This window comes from Salvelinus sp. IW2-2015, linkage group LG15 (assembly GCF_002910315.2).
Source record: "Salvelinus sp. IW2-2015 linkage group LG15, ASM291031v2, whole genome shotgun sequence".
Lineage (NCBI taxonomy): Eukaryota > Metazoa > Chordata > Actinopteri > Salmoniformes > Salmonidae > Salvelinus > Salvelinus sp. IW2-2015.
Window position 1 is genome coordinate 43,512,735 of NC_036855.1, and position 22,147 is coordinate 43,534,881.

The window sequence follows — 22,147 nt, forward strand, 5'->3', positions numbered from 1 at the left end:
CCCAGGGTAACTTCAAGAATACCACTCTCCATCAGATTGGCCTTCAATATCAACCTAATAGATTCTTTAGACGTTTATCACTAATTTCAACCTTGTAGTGTTCAGCGATCTTCAACAGCTGTTCTTTAGTACCTAATTCTAACAATTCCTCTGATGGAAAGCGAATGAACTCATCTACATAAGACGCCATAGTTAAACAAAAAAAATCTCACTCTTCCCTCTGCTGAGCACACCAGACCACAACCCAAGAAATAACAATCACCCTGAGCACCACAGAAGAGAGATGAGATACAGAGCTTCCCCAAAATCTACAATAACTCAACCTAGTCTTCGTGCGGATTTGCAGTGGTATTTACGCACTGTCCGCTGGCAAGAAATAAACCCCCAGCACTCTGGCAGATTCCACCAAGCCACGGATGTGCCCCGAGACAACTGCTCAGTCCACAGACACCACACAAAAATAACAAACATTAACCATGCCCAACATATTCCAAAAAGGAAACACGTCGCTAAGCCTATCAGGGGGAAAAGGCTATAGCTCCAGGTAGCAAATTCCACTACCCTACCCAAATCTCCCACTGAGTACACAGTCGATTACTCACCTCCTCAGACCGATGTCCCAACAGAAAGTAGAACAAGAGTTTCCAGGCTGGGCAGGGCTGGAAACTAACCATTATACTCTCTCCAACGCAGCCACACAACCAAACAACAAGGTAACCAATACTGGGCCTATCAACCCAAACAACATATGCAAACCAAACACGTACCTCCACGTTCTCCCAAACCAATTACGTTCAATTATCCCGGATGAGCCCCACTTGCACGAACGCTCAAAGCCCGTAACAAAAGGAGGACAACGTGGAGATAAGAGTAACAATATATATATTTATTAAGTAAAGTAACGGTATAATATACAATGTGTGTGGTAATCAGTAATCAGTAGTGTAAGTGATGTTTTGCATGCATGAATGTGATAATGCAGGGTGTTGAAAGATGCTAAAATAAACAACCAAAAAACCACCAAGAGAACACAACAAAATCTATAAAGGTGTCTGCATGGAGAGAGTCTCCTCCATGAATGGGAAGTGGTGTATTTATCCTGGGACACACTGGGCTCAGGTGTTTCCATGTAGCTGACGACCCTCCCAACTCCGCCCACCGGCATCCTAATAAGGAAACAAGAACAAAGAGAGAATACGGCAGACAGATGGGAGTCGTCACAATAAGCCACCGAAAATATACATTTTTTCACTAACCTTCTCAGAATTCTTCAGATGACAGTCCTATAACATCATATACACAATGCATATAGAGTTTGTTCGAAAATGTGCATATTTATCGGCACAAATCGTGGTTATACAATGAGAAAGTGCCAAAACTTAGAGCAATCTGTCCGGCGCCATCTTGAGAAAGCACCTATTCTAATCGAAACTATTCATAAACTTGACTAAAAATACAAGTTGGACAGCAAATGAAAATAAATTAGTTCTTAATGCAATCGCTGTTAGATTTTTAAAATTAACTTACTAGACATACAGTGTGCGTTACAGCCAGACCAGTGCCGCAATAATAGCGGCCAAACACTTTTACATTTTTCCACATAAATACGGAATAACATCATAAATAGCTCTTACTTTTGGACGAGCTTCCATCAGAATCTGGGCAAGTTGTCCTTTGTCCAAAAGAATCGTTGCACGGTTGTAAAACGTCCTCTTCAACTTTGGAATTAGCAGCTAACAATAGCTATGTCGCCACAACATGCCCAAAATCGTCATGGCGCAATACTAAGGAAATACCGAAAATAGCAATATACTCGCATAAACTGATATAACTCGGTTTAAATAACTTCGTTATGATGTTTCTAACACCTATATCGAATTAAATCACAGACGGATATATATAGGGCTAAAACGAGAGCGTTTGAGGCATGCCATCCTGATGTCCTCCTCTGCGTCTTGACGAAAGTCGAAAAGAGCGGACACTGCATGTCATGGCCTTTTATAAGGTCTGAGAGCTACGTAGAAACTCCATTCCAATTCTCATTGGTTACTGACATCCAGGGAAGGCGGGTGCAGTTCATGTCGACCCATAGGATACATACAGAGCTTTAAACTGATCTGAGAACAGAGGCCCTAGTTTTCAGACCTTCGCAGTTCCTGTCATGAATTTCGCTGCAGAAAGAGTTCTGGTTCACCCACAGACATAATTCAAACGGTTTTAGAAACTAGAGATTGTTTTCTATCCAATAGTAATAATAATATGCATATTGTACGAGCAAGAATTGAGTACGAGGCAGTTTAATTTGGGAACGCTAAATGTCGAAGTTGAAACAGCACCCCCTGTAGTGACAAGAAGTTAATTAATCAGATTATTTAACGTTTATTGGGACTTTGAGTTTTCCGTTCTCTGCGTCGAGAGAAATTGGGAACGTCATCATATTGACTAGCATTGTGGCACGAATTCGACAGGAGAAAAGGACATTCTAAAACCAAACAACGATTTATTCTTGACCAAGGACTCCTTGTACAAGATTCTGATGGAAGCTCAGCAAAAGTAAGAACAATTTATGATGTTATTTCGTATTTCTGTGGAAAATGTTGAGTCCTATTATCCGCCGTTTTGGCGGGCGCTGTCTCGCTATAACGGAAGCTGTTTGTTATGGTAAAGTCATTTTTAAACATCTAACACGGCGGTTGCATTAAGAACCAGTGTATCTTTCATTTGCTGTACAACATGTATTTTTTAGTAAAGTTTATGATGAGTTCTTTGGTCAGATTAGGTGAGTGTCCAAAATAGCTCCGGACATTCTGGTGAATCGATGCTACATATTCACAATGTATAACCACGGTTTGCAGCTCTAAATATGCACATTTTCAAACAAAACATATGTGTATTGTATAACCTGATGTTATAGGACTGTCATCTGATGAAGTTGGTCAAGGTTAGTGATTAATTTTATATATTTTGCTGGTTTTTGCGATCGCTACCTTTTGCTGCTAATAAATGCATTTGTGTGTTTGGCTATTGTGGTAAGCTAATATAATGCTATATTGTGTTTTCGCTGTGAAACACTTAAAAAAATCTGAAGTATTGGCTGGATTCACAAGATGTTTATCTTTCATTTGCTGTACACCATGTATTTTTCATAAATGTTTTATGATGAGTATTTAGGTATTTCACGTTGCTCTCTGTAATTATTTTGGCTGCTTTGGTGATATTTTTGATGGTAGCTGCAATGTAAAACTATCATTTATACCTCAAATATGCACATTTTCGAACAAAACATAAATTTATTGTATAACATGTTATAAGACTGTCATCTGATGAAGTTGTTTCTTGGTTAGTGACTAATTATATCTCTATTTGGTCGGTTTTGTGATAGCTACCTATGCGGTAGAAAAATGGTGAAAATATGCAGTTGAGTCTTTTGCTATTGTGGTTAGCTAATAGAAATACATATTGTGTTTTCGCTGTAAAACATTTTAAAAATCGTAAATGATGGCTGGATTCACAAGATGTTTATCTTCATTTGCTGTATTGGACTTGTGATTTCATGAAAATTATATTATATGATATCCCTGTCGCGTTAGGCTAGGCTATGCTAGTCAGCTTTTTTGATGAGGAGGATCCCGGATCCGGGAGAGAGAAGCGGTGGAGGTTAATAAGTGACTGTTATCGATATATAACATATCTTTAGAGTTTAATTCGTGAGATGGTAACTATAAACAACTCTTCCGTGGTGCCCCAAATTCCTAATGAGTTAATTGTTACATGATTAATTTAAATCGGGAAACAATTAAACATAGTTGATTCGATAAATAACAGACATCACATTAATGAAAGTCACGACAAATGCAACATCATAATATGGAGCAAGTTCTTACATTCAGAAAACGTGCTTTGTAGTGGTATTGTTTGAATTGATTGACAAGTCCATTTTCTGAGTTGAGACCAACAACAAATACAGAGCTTTGAAATAGATTCTGATACTTATGATAAGTTGGACAAGTCTGTCTTCTCACCTGCATTTACAGGTAGTCTGCATTTACACTACAGACTAAAATATCAAGTAAGCAATCCCCCACATTATGAAAACATAGACTTGTCTACTAAATAAATCAGAACTACACTGATTAGTGGAACACAAAAAAATAAAGAGGGCATGGGAATTGGTTGCTTTACTCTAGAGTACAAACTTTCAAACACCACCACATAAAAAAATCCCACTACTAAAATATTCAAAGGAGATGCATATTATGTTCAAACTCATCTGCAGTAATTAAGTCAGCCTGGACCAGTCTTTGGGGACTTTGTAAAACCTGCCATATTAACATCTTTGTTTAACTGCTGCACTTAAGTCTCCCTGATGGCTAACTAATGGCTCCCCTGTACAGAGGACTTGAACCAAGCAGCAGTTTTACTTCTATATGTTAATAAAGCAGAGTTAACCAGTGCACCTTGTGAAGATTAGGGCCAGGAGCGTGGTGAAAAAAGTACAATTGTCATACTTGAGTAAAAGTAAAGATACCTTAATAGAAAATTACTCAAGTAAAAGTGAAAGTCACCCAGTAAATTCTACTTCAGTAAAAGTCTAAAAGGATTTGGTTTTAATTATACTTAAGTATCAAAAGTAAATTGAATTGCTAAAATGTACTTAAGTATCAAAAGTAAAAGTACAAATCATTTCAAATTCCTTATATTAAGCAAAACAGACGGCACCATTTTCTTTTCTTTTTTTGTTTACGGATAGCCAGGGTCACACTCCATCACTCAGACATAATTTACAAATGAAGCATTTGTGTTTAGTGAGTCCGCCAGATATTACGCAGTAGGGATGATCAGAGATGTTCTCTTGATAAGTGTGGGAATTGGACCATTTTCCTGTCAAGTCCTTTTGGGTGTCAGGGAAAATGTATGGAGTAAAAACTACATTATTTTCTTTAGGAATGTAGTGAAGTAAAAGTAAAAAAAGTACAGATACCCCAAAAAACTACTTCAGTAGTACTTTAAAGAAGTTAAGTACTTTACACCACTGGCCAGGAGGCCACAGACAAAGTGGATGCGGAAACAAATGACAACGATGACGGCTTCAGTGGGTTTGAACAATAAACTCCTTTTATTTCTACAATTAAGATCCCAATACGTTATACTAAATAAAAAGGATATTCACTCCGCTCGTGTTAACGTAAAAATCATGAGGGTGGGTGGGTGTCTCGATTAGAATTCAGGCGTCGTTTTGAAGACGTCCGACTAGACGACTCTCTAGGGACTCAAAGACGGTGTGTGGGTCCTGGTCAGCGTTGATATGCACCGCCTCAGGGTAGAGGTCCTGCAGGGAGGAAGCATTTGCCCAGTACTCCTTTAGCTGCCGGAGCAGTTGGGCCTCGGAGTCCTTGGGATTGAACTGCAGACGGGTCTGCACCTCAGGACTGGGGGCTGGCTTATACAGTGAGTGGTATCTGTCGGGCAAAAACAACAGGACTAAGAATAACAAAGGACGAGGAATAAACAACAGAACTTTGTACATCAGACTATGGGAACATCCCCATTTAATGGCACCCTCTTTTCTATATAGTGCACTACTTTTGACCAGAACCCTATGGGTCTTGGTCAAAAGTAGTGCACTAAAGAGGGAATATGGTAACATTTGGGACACAGGCTGTGTTTCAAACTCATAAAAGACACACCCTCATCCACTTACCCTCGCCTTATGACCATGGGGGAATCCCTGTGGCCATATTTGTCGTCGGTCCAAATTATTAGCCAAGCAAGGGAAGTTTGCAACATAAGCCCCTCAGCCCTCATTTTAAATGGAGTTTGCGAGTGTACAATTATGTTCACTCCGGGACCTGAAACCCCCCATAATTCAATTTGCGATGATTGTACATCTGCTAAGAAAATTCAGCCAAAACTTAAAACCAATATTAATATGGAGAAGGAATGTAATGTATGTAAATAAGTTAGACATTTTGCTACCCTGACGTCACACTTACAGATTGTAACTTTCAATTTTCCTGATATAGTAGGATGGCTAACATTCGATGTCGTTGGCTTCTAGTCAAGATATGAAATGCAATCATAATTGATTGTAGTGCATATAAGGCACACACAACAGTTCCATGATGACTGAAAACACAACCGTGGGATGAACGAGTGACAAATTGCCGGTCAAGAGCGGTAAATTTAAAATGTATTCATTCTTCCCTCGCCCTGCAAGTGTCAACTCGTCAGACATCATGATACGTCATCAGAAGTGTCCACTTAATTCGAGGGCTGAGGGGAGAGGGTGTGTCTTAAGAGTTTGGAATGCAGCCGCTGTCTATGTCATGGGGTCAACATCCCCATAAGCCCGAGCAATGACCGCCGTCGCATGACTCACCTCTCCCCGGTGACAGGGTCGATTGACCTCAGAGTGACTCTCTCGATGGCCACGTCATCTGTCATCTCCAAAAAGAAGACCCTATGGCGAGAAAGGAAATGAACATTAGATATCCATCCAGAAATAGTTGCAAGGACTGTAATTAGCTGTACGAGCTTCATTTTAGGATTTCTCCACATACCACTAATGGTAACGTACCCCACACCCACTCAGGAGACAGCCAAAGTAAATATTTCACCTACTCTGTCCCCAGCACAAGTACAGGAAGTAAAGACCCGGATCTAAAAAAACAGATGTGTTTTCAGAGGTACCAGGCCGAACTGAGGTTACGGCTCATGATATCGTTTCCCTACCAGGGAGAAAAGTGATAATGAGGCCATATCAGGTACCTGATGTTCAACAGGCCGCGATTAGAACAGAGACAGAGAAAATGTTGGCAGCTGGAGTGGTCGAAGAGTCACATAGTGAGTGGTCTAGCCCAATTGTGATGGTCTCCAAGCCCGATAGGTCTTTGCGGTTCTGTAACGACTTTCTGAAGGTCAATGAAATCTCCAAGTTCGATAACTACCCCATCCCCGAGAAGATGAACTGCTGGAGAAAATTGGTAAAGCTTGGTACATTACGACCCTGGACCTAACCAAAGGTTACTGGCAAATTCCTCTGACCCCCAGAGCCAAAGAAAAGACAGCCTTTGCAACCCCTGATGGTTTGTTTCAATACACCGGCTTACACGGGGCCCCAGCCACCTTTCAACGGCCAATGGACAAGGTCCTAAAACCACACCAAGCGTATGCCGCAGCCTATTTAGATGACGTGGGGATCTACAGCCCAGATTGGGAATCCCACTTACCCCGGGTATAGGCAGTGTTAGACGCCCTTAGGAAGGCACGGCGAACCCTTCTCACGGCGAAACCTGACAATTTTTACGTGGGGTTAGAGGAAACAGAGTATCTGGGATACACCGTGGGAAGAGGGTTAATCAAACCCCAACGTAAGAAGGTGGAGGCAATTAGAGGATGGCCGAAACCAGTAAATAAGAAGCAGGTTCGAGCCTTCCTAGGGTTGACCAGTTACTACCGGAAGTTTATTCCAAGTTATGCCACAGTGGCCGCCCCACTTACCGACATGACTAGAGCCTGGAGGACCAAACATAGTAAAATGGGATGAAAGGGCCACCAAAGCATTTAGAACATTACAGGAGGCTCTCTGCTGTAATCCAGTGCTGGTGGTACCAGACTTTGAGCGAGAGTTCGTGGTTCAAACGGATGCCTCAGAGGCCGGCTTGGGAGCCGTGCTATCCCAAGAGGTAGAAGGGGTGGAATACCCCATCCATTTTTTAAGCAGGAAGCTGGAACCACGGGAGGCCAACTACTCAGTCGTTGAGAAAGAGGCGCTGGCAGTAAATTGTGCTCTAGAAAGCCTGAAATCCTACCTGCTAGGGCACCACTTCACCCTCATCAGTGACCATGCCCCACTCACTTGGATGCATAGGGCTAAAGAGAAGAACGCTCGGGTGATGCGGTGGTTTTTGAGTCTCCAACCGTTTCACTTTGACTTAAACACAGAGCAAGGAAGGAAATGGAAAATGTGGATGGGTTATCCCGCATGCACGCATATTTTGCTGCGGTAGCTCAACCTAGGGGTCGAATCTAGAGGGGGGGGGGGATGTGTGGCAAAGAAGGGGGTCGAGTGATAAATGGCAGATATGTGAGAGCAGAACTAATAAATCGGGCTCTGCCCTCTCACTAAAATGGCCACCCCGATCAGAACTACAGATCACAAAATGGCCGACCGCCAAAACTACTATTCCCAGAAGCAAGGGGAACGCTCAGAAAGTGGGGCCGACCCACAGATAACGGGTCAAGACAAACCAGGAAGAGAGAGAGGAAGGGCTGGAAGGATCTGTGAACCATAGAGAAAGAGACAATATATATCAGCTGGATTTACCGTGTATGAGCTGAACTGTTTGGACTTACCTGTTGGCGTTTGGACCTGGACCTACCGAGAACCCGATTTGTGTACCGAACCCTAGTATCCTTGACCTCGCCTGCGGCCTGGGTGGACCAGGACGGGGAAACAAACACACAGGTACTGTCCAGTTCGAAATAACTCTCATTCTGGGGTTATTTTGGTGACAGTTTCCCGCTTAATTTGTGACAAACTCTCCTAATCTCGAAGAGGTTTGTCACAATACATGAGGAGGTTTGTCACAATACATTGTTAGATAAATATACAATATATTTCCTCCAGACAAACAATGATGACCAGTCACCTTTCTTGGATCATCACAAGGATATAAAACCCCAAAGTAAGCCACATGAGCCAGTGCCGGGTTTGGGATCGTCAAGGTACAATCACTTAGAGACCATTTCGCTTCCCTTTACTTCCACTTGAGAGAAGACGACGGTTGGTATGCTTACTTACTACTACTAAATGATTTTGTCTTCGAAATGTCCCATGAAAACAATAAAGGTAATGCCTGAATATCACTGTGCCTAACTGAAATAATCATGACGGCAGCTAAGAGAAAGTGAATGGATGATGATGGTCTCCTGAGCAGGCACAACTTAATAATCGCGGGAATGTCCACTCGGGTCTCTCCCAGGACATGCTGCTGCTTACGTAAAGTGCCTCTAATGGTGTGGTTAGGTGGAGGAACACCATGCTAACTGTCCTCGCCCCCTAGTCCCCGTCATCCCCTTCTAAACCCCGGCCCCATAGTGGTCTCTGGAGGATCATAGGATGGTGACCTCTTGACTGCATTCGCAGTATCATAAATGTTTTACATTTACTTCAAGAGGAGAGTATATAGGAGGACCACCCCCTAGCCCCACTTAAGGTGAGATTTGGAACATTTCAAATTACAAAGGATCAATGACACACACACACACACACCTTGGAATATACTGTGTGTGATACAGTATATAGGCCTACTAAAGCCCTTTGATATGCCTTCCATTCCATGATGTTCCCCAAGTGTTCCTAACTGTTACAGATTAAGAGACTGTGGCAGGGATGTCCTGACTGGCACATACTGAACCACATGTCACAGAGCTGTCAATCACCACTGTAAAACATTTCCAGACGAAGATTTTAAATGTATGCCTCAGGGAAAGCTTTGTGTGTGTGTGTGTGTGTGTGTGTGTGTGTCTGACTATGGTCAATTATTTTGGGGAGAGTGTCTTGAATTTTTTATGAATATTTGTCTTTAAAAAAATAAAAAAGAACTACTCTGCAAAGCTATTAGAATTAATATTTATGCCACTACATGAAATATTCATGGTTAAACCAAGAAGATAAAAAAAAGACTGATAGGAGAGTCAGTCTGGGTAGGGTGGTTGTAAGAGAAGAGATCATTTACATTTGGGTGTTGTTTGTGGAACAGCTTGATGCTCTAAAACAAATAACTTACATAAACAAGAGTGCTCACAAGCAGAGATATGCGGAGATATGGGAAAAAATTGGAAAGAAACGTAAAGTGTGTTTGTGTGTGTGCACACTTGAATGAATGCACATGCATTTCTGTCTTAGGCATGTGGGTATATAACCTAAATTTGATGAGTGAGGAACGTACACACTGTACAAGTACCTCTTTTCTGCACAAAGACCATGTGTACCAAATGGCACCCTATACATTATATAATGCACTTTGGGCTCTGGTCAAAAGTAGTGTACTAGGAAATAGGGTGCTCTCAACTAAACCAAGAGGCTCCACCCCCTGTCTAGAACCAGAACCCCCCGCCCCCCCTCCCAACCCCCTGTCCTTATTTCCTCCCATTCCATCTTACCCAAATTAAGAAATTAATGAGGGGCAGATTCTTTACAGCCCGCATTGGCAATGTTTACCACTGATTAAATTAGAATGCAGGCCCTGTTGTATTATTTATAAGCCAATTAGAGGAAGTGTTAATTTGATACGGTCTGCTGGACAATTAAAATACATCTGAGTGAGAGAGGGGTTGGGGTGGAAAGAGGAAGGCTCAAGCTGACATTTGTCCACAGCTCTCTGGGATTACATGGCTAATTGCCCTGCTTTATCTGTGTGTCACGAATAGGCATGCATATTTCACTGTTCACAAAGACTTTGATTGTTTCAACTCGTGTCGGGCCTTTAAGGAGCCAAGGTGTGGCCAACGCGGAGTGTAGCATAAAGCCCAATGATGGCTTAAAATGTTTTGAGGGGTCTGGAGAACACAATAAAATCGCCCAAATATGCCATATGTGTCATAATATACACTGAACAAAAATATAAACGCAACATGTAGTGTTGGTCCCATGTTTCATGAGCTGAAATAAAACATCCCAGAAATCTTCCATAGGCTTATTTCTCTCAAATGTTTTGCACAAATTTGTTTACATCCCTGTTAGTGAGCGTTTCTCCTTTGCCAAGATAATCCATCCACCTGATATGTGTGGCATATAGAGAAGTTGATTAAACAGGATGATCTTTACACAGGTGCACCTTGTGCTGGGGACAATAAAAGGCCACCCTAAGAGGTGTAGTTTTGTCACACAACACAATGCTACAGATGTCTCAAGTTGAGGGAGTGTACAATTGGCATCTTGACTCCAGGAATGTCCACCAGAGCTGTTGCCAGATAATTGAATGTTAATTTCTCTACCATAAGCCACCTCCAACGTCATTTTAGAGAATTTGGCAGTATGTCCAACCGGCCTCCCAACTCCAGGTCACGTGTATGGCGTTGTGTAGGCGAGCGGTTTGCTGATGTCAACGTTGTGAACAGAGTGCCCAATTGTGGGGTTGTGGTATGGGCAGGCAAAAGTTACGGACAACGAACACAATTGCATTTTATTGATGGCAATTTCAATGCACAGAGATACCGTGACAAGATCCTTAGGCCCATTGTTGTGCCATTCATCTGCCGCATCACCTCATTTCAGCATGATAATGCATGGCCCCATGTCGCAAGGATCTGTACACAATTCCTGGAAGCTGAAAATGTGCCAGTTCTTCCATGGCCTGCATACTCAAACATGTTACCCATTGAGTATGTTTGGGATGCTCTGGATTGACATATATGACAGCGTGTTCCAGTTTCTGCCAATATCCATCAACTTCGCACAGCCATTGAAGAGGATTGGGGCAATATTTCACAGGCTACAATCAATAGCCATTAGGCAAATGGTGGTCACACGAGATACTGACTGGTTTTCTGATCCCCGCCCCTACGTTTATTTTTAGGTATCTGTGACCAACAGATGCATATCTTTATTCCAAGTCATGTGAAATCCATAGATTAGGGCCTAATGCATATGTCAATTGACTGATTGCCTTATATGAACTGTAACTCAGTAAAAATCTTTGAAATTGTTGCATGTTGCATTTATATTTTTGTTCAGTCTATATTCATTAAAATTGTATTGTTAATGTTTTCATGGTTAGTTCCAATAGGTTACATGTAAACACTAAAGGTGTTCCCTTTAGTCTAATGATGGCAATGATGCTTCCAAAATGGCTAGAATTAAGAAAAATGGTGAACACGATTCACATGACCATATTTCCATAAATAATTGGCACATAAAAACCAATGATGGCTTAACATGTTTGGTGGTGGTATGAAGAACACAATAAAAGGGCCCAAGTATCGTATCCCATACATCCCATTCAAAAAGTTTCCATGTACATTCTAAGTACAGGGAATGTTTCCTCTAGCATTTCTTGAAAATTACAAAATACAGAATAGGATATTATACATAATTTCAATCAGTAGACTTCAGGGAACACCAATACCAGTCAAAAGTTTGGACACACCAACTCATTCCAGGGTTTTTCTTTATTTGTACTATTTTCTACATTGTAGAATAATAGTGAAGACATCAACTATGAAATAACACAAATGGAATCATGCTGTAACCAAAATAGTGTTAAACAAATCAAAATATATTTTATATGAGATTTTTCAAAGTAGCTACCCTTTGCCTTGACAAGTATGCACACTCTTGGCATATAACATTTACATAAGTATTCAGACCCTTTACTCAGTACTTTGTTGAAGCACCTTTGGCAGCGATTACAGCCTCGTCTTCTTATGTATGGCGCTACAAGCGTGGCACACCTGTATTTGGGGAGTTTCTCCCATTCTTCTCTGAAGATCCTCTCAAGCTCTGTCAGGTTGGATGGGCAGCGTCACTGCACAGCTATTTTCAGGTCTCTCCAGAGATGTTCGAATCCGGGCTCTGGCTGGGCCACTCAAGGACATTCAGAGACTTGTCCCGAAGCCACTCCTGTGTTGTCTTGGATGTGTGCCAAGGGTCGTTGTCCTGTTGGAAGGTGAACCTTCGCCCCCCAGTCTGCGGTCCTAAGCAGGTTTTCATCAAAGATCTCTCTGTACTTTGCTCCGTTCATCTTTCCCTCGATCCTGACTAGTCTCCCAGTCCCTGCTGCTGAAAAACATCCCCACAGCATGATGCTGCCACCACCATGCTTCACCGTAGGGATGGTGCTAGGTTTCCTCCAGACTTGACACTTGGCATTAAGGCAAAAAAGTTMAATCTTGGTTTCATTAGACCAGAGAATTTTATTTCTCATGGTCTGAGTCCATTAGGTGCCTTTTGGCAAACTCCAAGGGGGCTGTCATGAGCCTTTTTACTGAGGAGTGGCCACTCTACCATAAAGGCCTGATTGTTGGAGTGCTGCAGAGATGGTTGTCCTTCTGGAAGGTTCTCCCATCTCCACAGAGGAACTCTGTCAGAGTGACCATCAGGTTCTTGGTCACCTCCCTGATCAAGGCCCTTCTCCCCCGATTGCTCAGTTTGGCCGGGCGGCCAGCTCTAGGAAGGGTCTTGGTGATTCCAAATTTCTTCCATTTAAGAATGATGGAGGCCACTGTGTTCTTGGGGACCTTCAATGCTGCAAAAATGTTTTGGTACCCTTCCCCAGATCTGTGCCTCGACACAATCCTGTCTCGGAGCTCTATGGACAATTCCTTCGACCTCATGGCTTGGTTTTTGCTCTGACATGCACTGTCAACTGTGGGACCTTATATAGACAGGTGTGTGCCTTTCCAAATCATGTCCAATCAGTTGAATTTCAAAACAGGTGGACTCCAGTCAAGTTGTAAAAAACATCTCAAGGATGATCAATGGAATCAGGATGCACCTGAGCTCAATTTCGAGTCTCATAGCAAAGGGTCTGAATATGTATGTAAATAAGGTATCTGTTTTTGATTTGTCATTATGAGATATTGTGTGTAGATTGATGAGGAAAAACATGTATTTAATCCATTTTAGAATAAGGCTGTAATGTAACAAAATGTGGAAAAAGTCAAGGGGTCTGAATACTTACCAAATGTAAAGATTTGTTGGAACTAACAAACATAAATGTATCCTAACAGTAAAACCCTGAATCCCATTCCACTTTCTTCCTAACTGAGACACCCAACGCTTCCTCTCCCACCTCTCACTAATCGTAGCCTGGTGGACAACTGCATTCTAACCTGGTGGACAACTGCATTCTAACCTAAGTGATGCTAAACAAAACAAAGTGTCTGCTGCCTTCTCTCGGCATATCTAGCAAGATGATATGTGAAATATTACGAGTATTCGTTTGAAAAGTAGCAAAGAATAGCTCCAGCTATTCAGGTAAGGTGTAGGTGATTTGATCCTCGACCAGTCTCTCAAAGCACTTCATGATGACCGAAGTGAGTGCTACGGAACGATAGTCATTTAGTTCAGTTACCTTTGCATTCCTGGGTACAGGAACAATGATGGCCTTCATGTAGGGACAACAGACTAGGATAGGGAGAGACTGAATATGTCCGTAAACACACCAGCCAGCTGGTCTGCGCATGCTCTGAGGACGCGGCTAGGGATGTCGTCTGGGCTGGCAGCCTTACGAGGGTCAACAGGTTTAAATAGTGGCCGGGGACTTTAATGCAGGCAAACTTAAATCCATTTTACCAGCATGTCACATGTGCAACCAGAAGAAGAAAAAAAACAACTCTAGACCACCTTTACTCCACACACAGAGAAGCATACATACAAAGCTCTCCATCGCCCTCCACTTGGAAAATCTTAACATAATTCTATCCTCATGATTTCTGCTGTGGCGTACAGCAGGTCAGCCACCAGGGAGAAACTCAGAGGCCTGGTGACAGACGGAGTCTACATCACGAGGCGATGGCTCCATCTGCTGGACGTGCAAGGTCTCGATGGGCTCTCCGGCCAGGATTAATTGGAGCTGATTGTGGTTGGTGAGTAATCAAGGGGCTGATTGCTCACCAGCTGGACGAGTACCATAAAGCTGCCAGAAGGGCAGCACACGGGAGAGGGGACTGGGGGAAGAGAGGTTATTCCCGTATAGTCTTGCTCAGCACCAGAGATAACGGATGGAGCTCAGTTTTGTACCCCCAGGATAGAGCAATACAGACCCCGGAGCCCAGAAGATGGTAATGTTCCTGTCTCGAGGAGACCTTTTCTTTTCATTTGTTATTTAAATAAACACCCTTGAAACCGAGCTAATCCAACTCTGTCTGATCTGTTTTAAACGCCTGGACCAAACCCCCTGGTCTGCCACACTGCTTACAGGCAAAAACTAAATCCGGAAGAACCAGTGACTCGTTCAATACAGAAGTGGTCAGATGACGCGGACGCAACAGGACTGTTTTGCTAGCACAGACTAGAATATGTTCTGAGAATTATCCAATGGCATTGAGAAGTATACCACCTCAGTAAACGTCATCATCAATATGTGCATCGACGACGTCGTCCCCCAGTGACCGTACGCACATTTCCCAACTAGAAGCCATGGATTACAGGCAACATCCGCACCGTGCTAAAGGCTAGAGCTGCTGCTTTTAAGGAGCGGGACACTAATCCGGACGCTTATAAGAAATCCCTCTATGCCCTTAGATGAACCATCAAACAGGACAAAGATTGAATCCTACTACACCGGCTCTGACGCTCGTCGGATGTGGCAGGGCTTGAAAAATATCACGGACTATAAAGGGAAGCCCAGCTGCGAAATGCCCAGTAACGCAAGCCTACCAGACGCGCTAAATGCCTTTTTAAATGCTCGCTTCAAGGCAAGTAACACTGAAGCATGCATGAGAGCACCAGCTGTTACAGATGACTGCGGAATCATGCTCTCTGTATCCGATGTGAGCAAGACCTTTAAACAGGTCAACATTCACAAAGCCGCGTGGCCAGACGGATTACCAGGATGTTACTCAAAGCATGCATGGACCAACTGGCAAGTGTCTTCACTGACATTTTTAACCTCTCCCTGATCGAGTCTAATACCTACATGTTTCAAACAGACCACCATAGTCCCTAGGCCCAAGAAAGCGAAGGTAACCTGACTAAATGATTACCGACCCGTAGCACTCAAGTCAGTAGCCATGAAGTGCTTTGAAAGGCTGGTCATGGCTCACATCAACACCATCATCCCGGAAACCCTAGGCCCACTCCAATTAGCATACCGCCCCAACAGATCCACAGATGACGCAATCTCAATCGCACTCCACACTGCCCTTTCCCACCTGGACAAAAGGAACACCTATGTGAGAATGCTGTTCATTGACTACAGCTCAGCGTTCAACACCATAGTGCCCTCAAAGCTCATCACTAAGCTAAGGACCCTGGGACTAAACACCTCCCTCTGCAACTGGATCCTGGACTTTGACAGGCCGCCCCCAGATGGTAAGGGTAGGCAACAACACATCTGCCATGCTGATCCGCAAAATGTGGGCCGCTCAGGGGTGCATGCTTAGTGCCGTCCTGTACTCCCTGTTCACCCACGACTGTGTGGCCAAGCATGACTCCAACACCATCATCAAGTTTGCAAACAACACAACAATGGTAGGCCTGATCACCGACAACGATGAGACAGCCTATAGGGAGGAGGTCATAGATCTGGCAGTGTGGTGCCAGGACAACAACCTCACCCTCAATGTGAGCAAGACAAAGGAGCTGATCGTGGATCATAGTAAAAGGAGGGCCAAACAGGCACCCATTAACATCGACGGGGCTGAAGTGGAGCGCGTCGAGAGTTTCAAGTTCCTTGGTGTCCACATCACCAACAAACTATCATGGTCCAAACACACCAAGACAATCATGAATAGAGCATGACAACACCTTTTCCCCCTCAGGAGACTGAAAATATTTGGTGTTGGTCCTCAGATCCTCAAAAAGATCTACAGCTGCACCATCGAGAGCATCCTGACGGGTTGCATCAATGCCTGGTATGGCAACTGCTCTGCATCCGACCGTAAGGTGCTACAGAGGGTAATGCATACGGCCCAGTACATCACTGTGGCCAAGCTTCCTGACATCCAGGACCTATATACTAGGCGGTGTCAGAGGAAGGCACAAGAAATTGTCAAAGATTCCAGAGAGTCAAGTCATAGACAGTTCTCTCTGCTACCGCACAACAAGCGGTACCGGAGACCAAGTCTAGGACCAAAAGGCTCCTTAACAGCTTCTACCCGCAAGCCATAAGACTGCTGAACAATTAATCAAATGCCCACCCAGATTATTTACATTGGGCCCCCCCCCCCTTGTTTTTACACTGCTGCTACTCACTGTTTTCTATCTATGCATAGTCACTTTACAAATTACCTCGATTAACCTATACTCCCGCACATTGACTCGGTACCCCCTGTATATAGCCACATTATTGTTATGTTTTCTTGTGTTACTTTTATATATATTTTTTTACCTTAGTTTATTTTGTAAATATTTTCTTAACTATTTCTTGAACTGCATTGTTGGTTAAGGGCTTGTAAGTAAGCATTTCACGGTAAGGTCTAAACCTGCTGAATCCCGCGCATGTGACAAATCAAATTTGATTTGGATGTCTGCTAATGAGTTCACAGCTGGCGATGCCTCATCTGTATTGGTTATTCCCCGTCATTTTCAACAATGTCAATCAGCATCATGACTATCTTTCCTTTGCGGTACCTCAAACTGTCAATAGCTGTCAGGTAAATCACTGCCCCCAACAGCCCTGGCCGTCCCACCACTACCATAATCATCATCCCCCTTCAGTAAACATTCTCTCTCCATTGTCTCTATGACTTAATTAAGCTAATACTATGTAAATTAGGTCTCCTGCCATTAGCGCCAACGCCAGTATTGCCTGTGAGCTTTCTGGACACTTCGCAGTATTTACTGACATCTCTAATAGTGCTTAATGCCACACAGCAGGCTGCACTGGAGAAGGGAAAATGAGACCATTATGATTAGTAAACACTGATTGAGAGGTGGTGTAGGGTCTAGCTAGGACATGGGATGTATTCAAAATGGCACCCTCTTCCCTATGGCCCCTGGTCAAAAGTTGTGCACTATGTAGGGAATTGAGTACCATTCATTTCCATTGCAGACATGGACATGTTGGAGACGAGGTAGATGTCCAGTTGAGGTCAACACATGGAATGGAGCTTGTACTGTAAATGCAGATGGCTCTCTTGTGATTCTCCAAGAGAATTTATTTGCATCCTTCAATAAAAATAAGAAAAGCACCAAAAGCCTAACTATACAACCGGGTCAATCTTCAATACTGTCAAAATCTTAAACAGTCAGAGGCAGCTAGTTCTATAGATTTTCAGTCAATAACACAACAAATTGAAGTTGTGGTGGAGGGTCAATGTGTTTCAAGATTAAATGTTGACAATGAAGCATAACCCACAATTCAATGTCTATTTTAGATTTACAATTGGTTGAGTTGTCAACTAATGTGAATGCAATGTGAAATCAACCCAAAAAAAATCACCAAAATCCCCTTCACCTCTCTTGGGCACGTGAGACGGTAGCGTCCCACCTCTTCAACAGCCAGTAAAACTGCTGGGCGCCAAATTCAAATACAGAAATACTCATTATAAAAATTCAGAAAACAAAACATATTTTACATAGGTTTAAAGATTAACTTATTGTGAATCCAACCACGGTGTCAGATTTAAAAAATGCTTTACGGCGAAAGCATACCTTACGATTATTTGAGAACATAGCCCAGTAGACAAATCATTACAAAAAGTAGAACAGTTACACATGTCAGAAATAGAGATAAAATTAATCCCTTACCTTTGATGATGATATGGTTGCACTCAGCAGACATTCATTTACTCAATAAATGTTCCTTTTGTTCGATAAAGTCTCTTCATATCCAAAAACCTCCGTTTTGTTTGCGCGTTTTCTTCAGTAATCCACAGGCTCAAACGCAGTCAAAACAGGAAGACAAAGAAATCCTAATTGTATCCGTAAAGTTCATAGAAACATGTCAAACGATGTTTATATTCAATCCTCAGGTTGTTTTTAGCCTAAATAATMGATAATATTTCAACCGGACAATTACGTCGTCAATTTAAAAGGTAAACAAGAAACGCACTCTCTCGGTCGCGTGCATGAAAAAGCTCTGTGACACTTTAGGGTCCACTCATTCAGACTGCTCTTACTTCCTCATTTTTCAGAATACAAGCCTGAAACAATTTCTAAAGACTGTTGACATCTAGTGGAAGGCATAGAAACTGCAATCTGAGTCCTAAGTCAATGGATACTGTAATGGCATTGAATAGAAAACTACAAAACCCCCCCAAAAAACAACTTCCTGAATGGATTTTTCTCAGGTTTTCGCCAGCCAAATCAGTTCTGTTATACTCACAGACACTATTTTAACAGTTTTGGAAACTTTAGAGTGTTTTCTATCCAGATTGACCAGTTATAGGCATATCATATCTTCTGGGCCCGAGAAGCAGGCAGTTTAATTTGGGCATGCATTTCATCCAAAATTCCGAATGCTACCCCCTACCCTAGAGAAGTTAAGTTGATGACTTTTTGCAAATCTGATGGATTCTGTCAAATTGTAACATGTTTCTGGTTAACCTCTTGACGCTAGGGGTCAGATTATTATTTATTTTTTAAATAACGTTCAAGGTAAACAGACTATTTCTCAGGTCCAGATCGTAGAATATGCATATAATTTACAGATTAGGATAGAAAACACTCCAAAGTTTCCAAAACGGTCAAAATATTGTCTGTGAGTATAACAACTGATTCTGCAGGCGAAAACCTGAGAAAATCTAACCCGGAAGTGATTTAAATTTAAAAGAATCTGTGTTTCCTGGCCCGTCTTTCTTCCATTTAAAGGGGTATCAACCAGATTCCTTTTCCAATGGCTTCCTCAGGCTGTGACCAGGCTTTAGACATAGTTTCAGGCTTTTATTTTGAAAAAGGAGCGAGATTTTTCAAAACTAGTCAGGTGTCCTCTGATTAGTTCCTGCGCGCGAGAGGGTAGCTCTCCATTTTCTTTCTCTCTCTTATTGAATAGGTTACGGTCCGGTTGAAATATCGATTATGTTTGTTAAAAGCAACCTGAGCATTGATTATAAAAAACATTTGACATGTTTCTACAACCATTATGGATACTTTTGGGAATTTTCGTCGAACGGAACGAGGCTTTGGTTTTCTGAACATAACGTGCAAACCAAATGGCGTTTTTTTTGTTATAAAAGTAATATTTATCGAACAAAAAGAACATTTGTTGTGTAACTGGGAGTCTCGTGAGTGCAAACATCCGAAGATTATCAAAGGTAAGCGATTAATTTTATTGCTTTTCTGACTTTCGTGACCAAGCTAATATAAGGCTAACTGTTCTAGCATTGATTGATACACTCACAAAAGCTTAGATTGCTTTCGCTGCAAAGCATATTTTCAAAATCTGACACGATAGGTGGATTAACAACAAGCTAAGCTGTGTTTTGGTATATTTCACTTGTGATTGCATGATTATACATATTTTTTGTAATATTTTGTGCCCGTGTACATTTGACCACCATTATCTAGGATGTGACAATGGTAAATAAATCTCTCAATTTTTGCTCATTATTTAGCGCGGTCTTGCAGGCCTTCTCATGCAGCTGCAACTGCAGTAACATTTGTAAATCGTGACCCATCTTGAGTTGGGCTCTGGGATGGTGCAATTGTTGAGAAAGTGAGTTTATGGTTGTGTGGGGGTAAGGGCTGAGTGTGTGTGTGTGTGTGTGAGTGTATGTGTGTATCCCACGACTGTTGCGAAGGAAGAAGTAAAAGATGTTAGGGACAATAGAGGATGATCCACAGCTATAAATAATACAAAAAGAGGTGAGGGCAATGGAAATGCATATGGCAACTGATCTACTACAATCCGGTAAATGGCACTGTATGCTCTTTTCAAAGGATGGATCCCAGTCGGTTCAGGGCTATGGGAGTTTGAGTTTGACCGTTTGAGCAGACACATGCACATTTGTGGCCTGCTGGAGGTCATTTTGCAGGGCTCTGGCAGTGCACCTCCTTGCACAAAGGCGGAGGTAGTGGTCCTGCTGCTGGGTTGTTGACAAAATTATACCTTTTTTAAACATTTCTTCAATAAATACAGTTTTTTTTCAATTACTATATTTGAATTTAACCACAATATTTTGTTGTACTATTTGTTCCGTCCTTTCAGGTGGATTAAACTGAAATTGCAACCAACTTTCTAAGGCTTGTTTAAAAATAAGGATATTTTGGAGATTATTTCCTTTTCAAACAACCGAAAGTGAGCAGGTGTAATCTGAATAAAGGGGAAAAGGCCCTTCTTGAATATAGGATGAGACATTCGTACCAATTTACTAGAGAACCAGTTTGGATTTAAGTATAACTTTTGTATGACTGATGCCTTTAGTGAGAGGTCTAATGCTTTAATATTTAATAATTTCTGCCCTCCGAATTCATATTCGTTATATAAATAGGCCCTTTTAATTTTATCTGGCTTGCCGTTCCAAATAAAATGGAATATTTTTTGTTCATATAATTTAAAAAGCAGGTCACTAGGTGTAGGCAAACCATAAGCAAATAGGTAAACTGTGATATGACTAAAGAGTTAATCAGGGTGATTTTTCCACAAATAGACAGGTATTTTCCTTTCCATGGTAGCAAGATCTTATCTATTTTTGCTAACTTTCTATAAAAATTTTATTGGAGTGAGATCATTTCTTTCTTTTGGGATTTTTATACCGAGTATGTCCACATCTCCGTCAGACCATTTAATTGGTTAACTACATGGCAATATAAAATGTGTATTTTTTAGTGATCCAATACGTAATATGGTACATTTATCAATAATTTGGTTTTAATCCAGAGAGGATAGCAAAGGTATCTAGATCCTCTGAGGCCCTGGAGGACTCTAGTTGTGGTTTTAAAAGAAAACATGAATCATCAGCGTACAATGACACCTTAGTTTTTAAGCCACGGATTTCTAATCCTTAATATTAATGTTTGATCTAATTTTAACAGCTAACATTTCGATGGCAATAATAAATACACTGCTCAAAAAAATAAAGGGAACACTTAAACAACACAATGTAACTCCAAGTCAATCACACTTCTGTGAAATCAAACTGTCACTTAGGAAGCAACACTGATTGACAATAAATTTCACATGCTGTTGTGCAAATGGAATAGACAACAGGTGGAAATTATAGGCAATTAGCAAGACACCCCCAAAAAAGGAGTGATTCTGCAGGTGGTGACCACAGACCACTTCTCAGTTCCTATGCTTCCTGGCTGATGTTTTGGTCACTTTTGAATGCTGGCGGTGCTCTCACTCTAGTGGTAGCATGAGACGGAGTCTACAACCCACACAAGTGGCTCAGGTAGTGCAGTTCATCCAGGATGGCACATCAATGCGAGCTGTGGCAAAAAGGTTTGCTGTGTCTGTCAGCGTAGTGTCCAGAGCACGGAGGCGCTACCAGGAGACAGGCCAGTACATCAGGAGACGTGGAGGAGGCGGTAGGAGGG

General features: G+C 42.1%; 1 protein-coding gene across 4 annotated transcripts in view; it reads right to left on the reverse strand.

The window, feature by feature from the left end:
• Positions 1-5,088: 5,088 nt before the first annotated feature.
• The window catches only part of ak8 (adenylate kinase 8), a 71,472-nt gene continuing 54,413 nt past the window's right edge, over positions 5,089-22,147 (reverse strand). For all 4 annotated transcript variants that reach the window (XM_024002649.2, XM_024002645.2, XM_024002646.2 and 1 more), the window contains 2 exons: positions 6,380-6,460; positions 5,089-5,459 (listed from right to left, as the gene is read on the reverse strand). In XM_024002649.2, the coding sequence (XP_023858417.1) occupies positions 5,225-5,459; positions 6,380-6,460 (316 nt within the window). In that variant the 3' untranslated portion in view covers positions 5,089-5,224. The remainder of the gene's footprint in view (positions 5,460-6,379; positions 6,461-22,147) is intronic.